The 11,765-nt window shown below is 34.6% G+C and overlaps 1 protein-coding gene and 1 pseudogene across 1 annotated transcript; one reads left to right on the forward strand and one right to left on the reverse strand.

The window, feature by feature from the left end:
- Positions 1 to 3,870: 3,870 nt before the first annotated feature.
- On the reverse strand, positions 3,871 to 5,617 carry LOC120072739 (uncharacterized). The gene has a single exon (XM_039025212.2). The coding sequence runs from the start codon at positions 5,304 to 5,306 to the stop codon at positions 4,125 to 4,127; it is 1,182 nt and encodes a 393-aa protein (XP_038881140.1). The 5' UTR covers positions 5,307 to 5,617; the 3' UTR covers positions 3,871 to 4,124.
- Positions 5,618 to 7,826: 2,209 nt separating this feature from the next.
- LOC150037281 (uncharacterized) lies at positions 7,827 to 8,879 on the forward strand (annotated as a pseudogene).
- Positions 8,880 to 11,765: the final 2,886 nt, after the last annotated feature.

Below are 11,765 nucleotides of genomic sequence, written 5' to 3' on the forward strand. Positions count from 1 at the left end.
AATATCATATTACTGATTAAGGGCCTTCTCTATAGCCATAGAGTTTATAGAGCGTACTTCTCAAAACTTTGCAATCAAAATCGTAAAACGTACAAATAACATCAATATAAATACAACTAAGGTTTTCGGGACATTACCCTCGAATCTCTACTCGATCAGTGAGATGTTGTATTTAGTCATTCGAAGTGCAAGATATCCGATTCAAAACATTTCAACTTTCTCACTAAGTACTATCTAAATAAAAATATACTAGTTTTTATAATAATTACACCCAAAATTTAAAATAACATCGAAGAACATATTTCAACGATAATTTATATTTTTTTTCCCTAAAAGTTGGAGGTTGTATCTTAAGAAATTAAAAAGACTTTGAAGCAGTGATTGAAAAATTCAATGTATCTATTATTGACAATTATGAAGTATTTGAATTTAAATTATGAGCAAGCGACGAGTCGACGGCTACCAAGTACCATTTAAAAACTAAGAAATAAATTTAATAATGTGAACTTTAAAGTCTTTTTTTTATTGAATATTAATATTTCTATGCATTTTGTATACCTAAAAAGGTTTTCTATGCATCTTCGTCCTTGACTGCATTTAATAGAAATAGGACAGTTGCGATCACGTGGATGAGAAGTATGGAGTAGGACGGTGGTGGCATGGCACGTGATAAGTAACGGTAAAGTCAAGTGGTGGAAATTGGTAAACAACCGTTGGAAAATTAAATGCAACTTTCCTTATTAATTTTTACAATGAGCTGTTTGGCTTAACCACCGTTTATCTTTGAATAATTAACTGATTAAGAAATAATAATAATGATGGAATCTGATTAATCCGTCGTCCCAGCACCACGACCACCGTCTCTCTACTCAGTACTGACCCACCGGCCAGCCAATGCTTTTTTCTTTGCATTGCATGGGAATAATAATTGAATTATTGCTTAAAATAATGGAAATAATGATAATTAAAAAGACTAATAATAAGTTGACTATTTATGAAAGGGGGAAGGAACATAGGAAGTTAATATGAATTAGAGATGGCAAAATAATGATCCATAAATGTTTCAATTCGCTTTTGAAATGGCCTCCAAGCTTTTATCTATTTGTAAAAATATCCGACTTTATTTATTTATCTTTTAAAAAAAGAAACCCCATATGTTTAATTCTTTTTTTTTTTATTAGACCCACCTGCATAAATATTAAACAATTGATGAATTTTTCTCTGTTTAACCATATAATAATTAATATGTGAGGGGTTGCAGACCAACACAGTAATTTTAATAATGCTATATTCTCAAATCAAAGCCTCCTCCGCAAAAGCAGGTGATGTTCTGCCACTGTTGAAGGTTGAGGACGTCGTCGTTCCGACGACATTCAATTTGGAATAATTGCTTATATTCAGCAATGTATGAATTAATGGTGTGCCCTAAGCTAGGCCTATCAATTCAATTATTTGAGTTTTTTTTTTTTTTTGTGAAACTTCATGTTACTTTTAATTGTGAAAATTTAATTTATGTGACGGTAATATAATTTTCCTTTTTCAAATTGAGAAATTTACAACTTTCTCTAATTTTGGAAATACCATTCCATAAATCTCGTATATCATATGACAACTATTTTTTTTAGTCACAAATGTCATTTAGTTTTCTTTGAATTCTATTTACTGTCATATATTCGATATATATTAATAATTTAGAATGCATGCAAAACAAGTAACATGTTATATTCTGCATTAATTCTATTGTTTATGTGATATTTAATATTTTAAAAAGAAATAGGGTATGGTAATTAGTAATTCTCCTAATTTGCCTTAGAGAAGCATTATCTATATTTTTGTCATATTTAATTATTGTTATTCAATAACTTGTAGCATATAACTCAATAATTGAACTTGGATGGTCCAATTCTAAGGAATTATTAATTTTGGACCACTTAAAAATAAAGAGTAATTTTCAGCGTCTAATTTTCTCTTATTTTTTTCCTCCCTTTTAACACTTCCAACTAAGAAAGAGGACAGCAAATAATTCATTTTTCCATTGATTTTAAAAGAACTGTTGTTCTTTTTAATTTTAATATAATCTATCATATAATTTCATTAATGAGTTATGTGATTTTTTATTTCTGAAGTGTGTTAAATGGTGACCTCTTAGTTATTAATACAATATATATTTTTAACACATGCGACGCAATTTCATAAAAAAAATTAATAAAATCTTAATAGTAAGGGTTAAAATAAACATTTTCTAAAAGTTCAGGGACTATAACGGTTCTTTTTTTTCTAGTTTAGGGACTAAAATGGGATAAAATTCAAAGTTGACGAAAATAGAATTTAAACCTATAAATAATATATGATAGACTCAATATTAATAAAATCTCATTGAATATGTTAGCCTATAATTATTTTTAATAGTTTCCGTAATATGATTTCTGACATTTCAAATTAAGTAAACACTTCTTTCAACTTTAATGGGCACTGTATGAATATATACTTATTTGGACAATCTACATACGGATAACTCATATACATTAACTATTATCAAATTGATCGTATCTGTATTATATTTGAAGAAAAAATACATCTTTTATTATTTATTTATTTATTTTGAGTTCTACCATTTACTTCACTGTTGAGAAGAGTGAACAAAGTGTAGATCCAAAATTAAAATAAAAATGAAAATAGGATTTAATTTTCAAAGTGAACTTTTAACTTAACGATAATTGACATTATATTCTTTTCTAGAGTTCAAAAGTTCGATCTTCAGTACGAAAAAAAATATTCAATCTACAATTGACTAAGTTGCAATAATACGAATTTAGTTAAGTTGTTATTCAAAATATCAGATTAGAAAAAGTATCAGCCATATAACTAAAGAAATCTAAAACTAAATTACAATTAATTGAATAAAATGTAAAAAGAAAAACTACTAAGAGCTAAATAAATAAGAAAGTAAAGTAAAAAGGAGTTAATAGAAATAATTAAGATATAATAAAATTCCTAATTTTTATACTTTAACTCTATATATGATCAATTATTTTACAGGATTATTTTGTTGAAGTTGTTGGACAACGGAAAAAAGTTAAAATTTAATTCTTATGATTTGAAAAAACACTAACTTATTAAAAAAAATTATTTTCACAATGGAAGCCAGGAGAGAGAGGAAAAAAAAGTTATGATGTTGATGCCCCTAGTACGTAGGAAAATGAATAGAAAATGAATAATTAAAATGTAGGCAGGAAACTTTAATATCCTGCAAGGAAGATTAAAAAATTTATGTAAGGGCATAGAACTAATACGCACACCGCATGCCAATAAATATAATCAGAGGCAGCTTTTTTTGTTTCCAATTCTCAATACATCTGATTTTGCAGTAGGAAGTGGGATGCAAACCCAAGAGATGAGATTTTTGTACCTAATTTTACCAAAATACTCGATAATAAGGAGAAAAAAATGGTCTCATTTTGCCACAGCTCAACCACGAAACTAAAGCACATAATCCAAAATATAAGATCTTATATTTCCTTTTAATTTCCCTACGCTAAACGACGACCTCCTTTTAAGTTGTGCATGGAATATCATTTGATTTGCTGCCCCACGCCACGCCCTCCCTCTCCCAACCTTACACCTTACTCCTTAAACCTTTTTCTTTTTTCTTTCCTTCTATTTCTTTTTCGATTTGGATGGGAGGGCCAGCGTTGGGACCCATTCCTTAACGTCTTTTTTTTTTTTTTTTTAATTTTATTTTCTTATAATTATGATTCAAAATAAAATAATTTCCCCCACACGTGCGTTGGAGTCTCCTTTACATACCTGATACAGTTCAGCTACCACGCCCCCTATTTTCCATTACACAATAAATGAGCTGGACTCAAATTCACAAAATAATATAATATTTCTACTTTTCTCATTTATCATCATTATTCGTATACATACATGAACGGGATCGTATAAATTGGACCGTTTGATTGTTTTTACTTTTTCCTCAATACCATGATTTATATATTTATATAATTTTTTTAAAAAAATAGTAATGACTGGAGGGCAGAAAATGGCATACCCAACACCTTGAAATTTTAAAAATAAAGCAAAGTGAGGAATCTGGGGAGATGGGAATTGGGATGCCCGTACTATGACCGAGTAACCGACTCCGCCAGTTTCTCGATTCTTTCCACCAGTTCTGGGGATAGCTTCTTTGCCGGTTTTCGTTCCTTTTCCGGTCGATAATCGAACCCCAGAGCGTACGACACTTCTTCCGAGCTCCATCCGGCTTTTCGGAGAACATCCGAAAACCGATCCGTTTTTAGAAGCAGAGCGTCTAGAACAGCCTGGTTGTCAACTAATACCATCGCTGCTCCTTCGAAGAATCCGGAGGCTGACACCTGTACTATCTCTGTGATGTCCGTTTCGCTCCATCCCCCCTCTCTCAAAGTCGATCCTATTTCTTCGATGTATTCGTTTACCCATTTCGGAATTCCCGACCTCGGCATCTCTATTACCCTATCCGGCGATGAAGATGAAGACGACGACGAGTTTCTCCGCCGCCGATCCACCACTGCGTCGCTCCAGAACTCCACCCACCTTGGCGTTCTTGCTCCGGTGTCCAGGCTCCGTCGTGAGAAGTTTGAGGAGGAGCCCGCGGATTTTTCACTGATGGACCTTTGCTTTTTGAGAAGGTGGGCATTGGAGTCGGAGCTCCGAAAAAGGAATTCCCGCTCGAAGAAATCGGATAGATCCAAACCACAAAAGGAGATCCGATTCTCATCGACGGAGAAGATTGGGTTCCCCGCCAGAGAAGGGTTGCAGGGAATGTAGCAGTGATTGAAGAGGGGAATCAAAAGAGGCGCTCTCTTGAGAGCATTTCTTGCGACCCGTAAGGCCTTTTCGGGGTCCAATGGCCTGGGACCCCAAGACTTGGACCAGAACGTATTCTTGGCGATTTGGAAACTAATGGCCGCAATTGGAAGATCGAGCGTGGCTCTAAGATGTTGCCTGGCGCCGGAAGATCGCCAATCGGGGAACCCAGGACCGACGGGTAAACCAGCGGATAGTACGGCTCGGAGATCGGGAGGGAAAACGAAGCCAAACTCGGCCTCGGCTCGAGCGAACTCGGCGACGGAGAGGCCGGGTTGCACCTCGACGCCGGTGTTGCGCAAATGGGTGATGACCTTGTCAGCGAGAGAAGAGAAGGAGAGAAGGCCGGCGCGTGAGGGGTGAGAAGGAGTAACAGCAGCAGCACGAGCGGATAGGCGTCGAAGTCCAGCGATGTGGGCCGGGTTGAGACCAGCCATCCTACGGTCGACGTCCACCATTGGAGGCCAGAAGTGAATGGATAGAGCAGTGATAAATAGAAGAAGAAGAAGAAGAAGAAGAAGAAGATAGGGAAGAATTCGGAAAGAAGAGGAAGGGTAAGGTAGAGGTACTTATAGAGGTAGAGAGGAGGAGAGGTGGGTGATTGGGTGTGTTTAAATCAATGTTAATGGGAGTGGACCCCATCTCAGATTTTCATTTAAGTGCTTTCTTTTTCTTTTTCTTTTTCTTTTATTTACTAATTCCCACTTCTTGCGTTGCGACTTTCGAGTTTCTATTATGACTAATATTAATAATATTTTAATATTATATTCCCAACTCCACCGCAGTAATTTCACTTCTTTCCCACCGCACACCCTGCAATTTTCTTTTTTCTTTTTTTTTTTTTTCTTTTTGAAAACCGTGCATGTATCATTTTTTATTTCATCTATTTTTCCTTTTTCTTTCCCTTCTCAAACACACATTTCTATGTTTTCTTTCTCTCAAAAGTATACATAATTTCAACTACAAACATTTTAATTATATGTCTGATCAACTATTTTCATTTAAACCAATAATCCTTCTTACTTTTTATCCTCAAATATCTCTCTTTCAATAAATTGGACCTTTTATATTAATATGGTTGTTTTCAAAACTTATTAGAAAAATAAGGTTGTTTTGAAACTTATTAAAGAAATATTGTTGTTTTGAGAGATCGAGACTAGAAGTCGAACGTTGAGAACTCGACAAACAAAGAAAAACTTGAAAACAATATGTATATTAGGGTTGTCAAAGATTGAAGTTTCGACATACATAAGTCGAAACTTCAACCCTCGACAAGGAATAAATGACCTGAAGGAAATCTCGCTAATTTTGTGATGAGGATCTTACTCTAGAAGGAAATCTCGCTAATTTTGTGATGAGGATCTTGCTCTAGAAAGGAATCTCGCTAGAAATGTGGGCTGAATCTCACTGGTAAGGTGAGCATCGCAAGGAAGACGGTTTGTTAAAGAAATGTTTGATCTCGCTCATGAAGATCTCGCTCATGAGGGTAAATTCACTCAAGATGAGTATCTCGCTAGCAATGTGGTCTTTGTTGATGAAAGTTCTATTAGTAAATGAACTATTTGAGGTATTTTGCTAAGAATTCTAAGTAGTTTAACCAGGAATTATATCCTTTTAGGCCAAGAAGAGTTAGGAAAGGCATATAACCCTCGATATGCAGTGTGAGGTCCTATCACCATGCTGCCCCTGCTCCGATTCCCCTACGTGATTCCCTGCATGCATTGACCGACTGCATGCATGCTCCCTCTACCCGCCACTGATCCGATTCCCCTACTCCGATTCCCTGCATGCATTGACGCATGCATGCCCCTCTGTCATAGCCTTAATGCCTTTTTAACCACCCCAAACCCGTGATTTGCTCATTCCCTTTGATTTTGCTCACTCCTCTCCCCTTGATTTGCTCACTGCCCCTTCATAGCAAACTGCCCCCTCACTGCCTTCGAAATCATCTTCCTCTCCTTCCATTTCCATTTCCATCTCTCTTCTTGTATTTCGTTTAATACAAATTATTCTCACACAACTATACTGGTTCATTACTCTACTATTTTTTAAGAATAATTATACATTTTATTTTTGTTCTTATATTATTATTTTTTTATAGATTCTAATTTTTTTAAAAAATTTTTTGTAGTTGTTGTCAGATAACAAATAACATGAAAAAATGGTGAACATTGTCACTTTGAAGTAAAAAAGAGAACTACCGTCGAATCTGTGAAACGAACTTATGATATTTGAAAAGTTTAGTTTATTCTTATGATATTTGATTTATTCAGTATTAACTTTGATCTTTATAGTGTTAAAATGTTTAGTTTATTGTTATGTTTAAGAAATTGATATTTATAGTTTAATACAAAATTATTGTGATAGTTAACAAGTTTAGTATAGTTTCAAAAGTTTAATATAGTTTGAAAATTTTAGTTTATTCATATGAAAATAATTGATCCGTATTAGTTTCCAATTCAAATTGATATTAATACCGTTAAATTTTAGTACTAACTTTGAAAATATAGTTTAAAATAGTTTGAAAAAGTTTAATTTAATTTAAGTTTTTATTTTTTTTATTAAATTTGAAAAAATAGCTTTAAAAAGTACCTCATTTTAATTTGTTTTTATTTTTAAAAATAGTTATAAAAAAATTTAATTTATTGTTATATTTAAAAATAGTTATAAAAAATTTAATTTATTGTTATGTTTAAAAAGTTGATGTTCATAAAACTTAAAAAGTTTATGTTTATAAACTAAAAAATTTAACATTTTTTAATATACTTCTTATAAAAAGAATAATAGAAAAAATTGATGTTTGTCTTTTTTTTTTTTTTTTTATAGAAAATGGCAGGCAAATGCTTGGGATTTTTGTTGTTTACAAATAGTAATACAATTGATGGTATTGATGGAGTTGAGTATGACTAACCACAAGTGAGAGTTTTACCATAAATGTGAACAGTGAAATTGTATTTTAACAATTTTTTGAAATAGTTGGGATGTTACTTAATGTAGATATGGGAGCAAATCAGATAGAAATAATATATAGATATCCTAATTTAGAACCATCAGGATCAATGAGGTTTATGTCAATCCCTATTTCGAATGCACAAGCTATGAACTTGATGTTCTCAGTGGCAATGTCACTGCCAAATCTAGTGCATTTGTATGTAAATGTAAATAGGATAGAGGTGGATCCTGATACATCATTTAACCAGTTTGAGGATCCAACTCAATGTATCGATCCTGATCCGGAGTCAGTTGCATCGCCATGTGATAATAAAGATATGGCGGCTAACAACCAGTACAGAGACTTCAAAATAGAAACAGATGACGATTTGAAGAGTTGGATTTCGATGGTCGTGAACATGAGATGCTTTCAGATACATTCAATGATTTGGATATGAATGTACTAGATAGCATTCGGGAACATGAACCAATTGTAGCCCCTGTGGACGTTGACAATACTTAATTATATAAAGGGATGATTTGTCAAGACAAGGAAATGCTACAACACGCGGTCAAATGTTTTGCAATAAAGTGTCACGTACCATATGAGGTTGTTGAATCTACACCGATGATTTGGACAATCCGGTGTAAGAAGTGGGAGGAAGGTTGCAAGTGGACACTTCGTGCAATAAAGAAAAAATCGTATGGCTTGTTCGAGATCACTAAGTATGATGAGCAGCATACATGTTTTTATTCAGAACTAAGTCAAAGTCACGTGCAATTGGATTCATCAATGATTACACTAAAGTTCTGTGACGCCATAAGAGAAAAACCATCTATCTATGTGGCACAACTGCAATCCGACATCAAATCAAAGTTTGGATATCATGTTCCTTACCATAGGGTATGGGAGGAAAATAGAAAAGCCTTGGCTAAAGTGTTTGGTGATTGGGATGAGTCTTACAAGTTGTTGCCTAGGTGGTTATATATAGTTAAGCAGACCAATCCCGGAACACGTGTAGAGTGGAGAGTTAAAGAAACGCTTACTGAAGGACATGTTATCCTAACTTCTGTATTTTGGGCATTTGGTCCTTGTATAGAAGCTTTTAATAAATGTCGGCCGATAATTCAAATAGATGGTACACACTTGTACGGAAAATATAGAGGAAAACTGTTGATTGCTACATCAGTTGACTCGAACGTCTATTTTCTTCCACTTACGTTTGTCATTGCTGATGAAGAGTCCGCAGACTTATGAGGATGGTTCCTGAAACACCTGAGAGAAATTATATCACGAAGAGGTGTGTTTAATTTCAGATCGACATGCTAGTATAATCGCAATAGTGAATATGTAACACCCCCAAATATTTTTTATATTTTTATGTAATTTCAGTATTTCCTTTTATTGTTGAGGGCAGTTGTGGAATTTTGGAAGTCAAGTGTAGTTGCAGAATTTAATTGTTAGCGTGAAATTATTCAATTTGGAAATTAATGGCAAGAATTAATTTTCTTTTGAAAAGAAAAGGAATTTAATAGTATAAAGTGGAATAAGGAAAAAGAATAAAGTATAATTATACTTATTTCCTTTTTTAGTTATTATTATTATTATTTATATAAAAAAAAAAATCAAACCCCCTTTTCTTCCTCACGCATTCGCCCCCCCCCTAAATTTCTTTTTCCTCTAGCTGCCATCAACGTCTTACTGCACCGCGTCATTCCGACTGCCGACCTCGGCCAGCAGCCGATCTTCTTAACCCTTCGTCCAGACGCTGTTGGTCCGACCCTAGCCGCTTGCCGCCGAGGTTTTGCCCAGCTGATGCCTACCGTTTGGCGAGGCCCGACCGCATTCAAAGCCTCGCCCTCCGGCTTCGCGCATCTGCCGCTCGATCTGTTTGCCTAGCCCTTACGCCAGGTCGCCCGTCGAGTGGAGTCGTCCAGTCGTCGCTTAACGTCGTCCAGCGATGCGCCTCGCTTTCGTCTCAGCTTCCGTGAGGCCATTCGACACCCCAGCTAGCCGTCCACATTCAGCCATTGAAGTTTTTGTCATCGTCGAAGCCTCAACCACTGGAGTTCACTCGCTGCCTTTGCGTGATATCAAGGGAATCTTGGATTTGGGTAAGATCATTTCTTGTTGGGTTGGGTTTCTTAAATGATTTTTGGATGCCCATTAAGTTTGGAATGAGAGTTAACCTTGGTTGCATTATTTGACTTTAGATTAGAGTTGAAAATTGTTGAAGCGACCATCCACTAAATTCAAGGTTGTTCGACAGGTGTTTTATATAAGGTTTGCGATTCTTGTGATTACTCTTGAACACCAATTAGTTTGGGGATGGTTAGATTAAATTTTATATGTTTTGGTTTTGGGTTAAAATTGTTAACATCTCCTTGGTTTGGATTTTAGATTCAAAACTTGAGACGTTTAAGGTGTTGCTCATCAAAGTAAAGGCCAATTATCTTTTGAAGTTTGGTAAGTTTGGAGTAAGTTGTTGGGTGGTTATTTTGAATTAAGATTAATTGTAGAGAATTAAGTGATTAATTTTGAACTTTGTGTATGTTCAGGTAACCAACAGAAGTGGGTTTTGGAATTAAGTTTAGACTGAGCTATAGTTTAGGTGAAGTAAAATTGAAGGTCTTTGAATAATTTGGTTAATTGGAGTTAGACCTAAAATACTGATTTAAATATTGGATTTGTCTTAGGTGTTGCTTGTCTTGAAAAGGATAAGCTTGCTTGGGCTTCTTTGGATTTAATTTCTAGGTAAGTAATCTTACCATTGGAACTGACCATGGACCAGGCTTTAGTTATATGCTAGCATGATAAGTATATGTTATGGTAAATGTTAGCATGTTGATTGACAGTATGACCTGAATCGAAGTATGTTCTGGCACAAATTCTGATTTGTTTACATACACACCTAAGTGCTTGAACGTTAGTATGTGATAGTATGTATTTTCATATGTCGATGTCTGATCTACTGGTGTTGAGGTATACTTGCATGTTGTGGATTTATGATATAAGTTATACATGGATGATATATCATATGTTATTAAGAATTATGTGTATGTGATGCAGCCATGGTATCAAGGATTTTTATGTATGTTTTAGAACCATACAATATTGAATCATAGCACGTTAAAAATGTGTGAATATCCTCATTGATTAGTTAGATGCTCATCAGTTTGTGTTTCCTTTGAGATTCTCCAGTTTGTGTTTCCTTTGGGATTCACCAGTTTTGTGTTTCCTTCGGGATTCACCAGTTTTGTGTTTCCTTCGGGATTCACCAGTTTGTGTTTCCTTCGGGATTCACCAATTTTGTGTTTCCTTCGGGATTTACCAGTTTTGTGGGCATACTTAACTACAATAGGATAGGACTCAGTCTCTCATCTGTTACATGTATTTATGTGCCATATGCGGGTATCTAGAGGACATAGATGCCTAGTCTGACCCCAGTGGTGGGGGCTATTTACTGAGTATTTCATACTCATTCTTTCTTATGTTGATGTTTCAGGTAAGGGTAGAGATGCATCGGCGATAGTGCAGTGGAATTCATGATCAAGCCACTAGGACTAGTTTTTACTCTTCTGCATCATGAGATTTAGAGTTCTTTTTATGTTTCTCTTAATGTTAGTTTTGATGTTTGAAACTTATTATTAAGAATTGTTTTTCATATGTATTTATTAACCTTTATGATTTATGGGTACCCTATTATTGTTTTTAACAATTGCATTTAATAAATGTCTTTTGAACTTATCTTGTTTTAATTAGCATTTATTTCAAATAACTAAGCGTCGTTTTAAATTCTTTGCATGCATTTATTTTAGTAACGGCCTTACCTAAGTCCTAGAGGGTCGGGTCGTTACAGAATAACCCAACAAATGGTTGGACGGGATCGAAATGTCACCATCGTTTCTGTTACGATATAATGTCAGCAACTTCAATAAAAAGTATAAATTTAATTCATCGAAAAATTATGTTTATCGTGCTGAGT

This window comes from Benincasa hispida, chromosome 3 (assembly GCF_027475165.1).
Source record: "Benincasa hispida cultivar pf3 chromosome 3, pf3_genome.v1.1, whole genome shotgun sequence".
Taxonomy (NCBI): domain Eukaryota; kingdom Viridiplantae; phylum Streptophyta; class Magnoliopsida; order Cucurbitales; family Cucurbitaceae; genus Benincasa; species Benincasa hispida.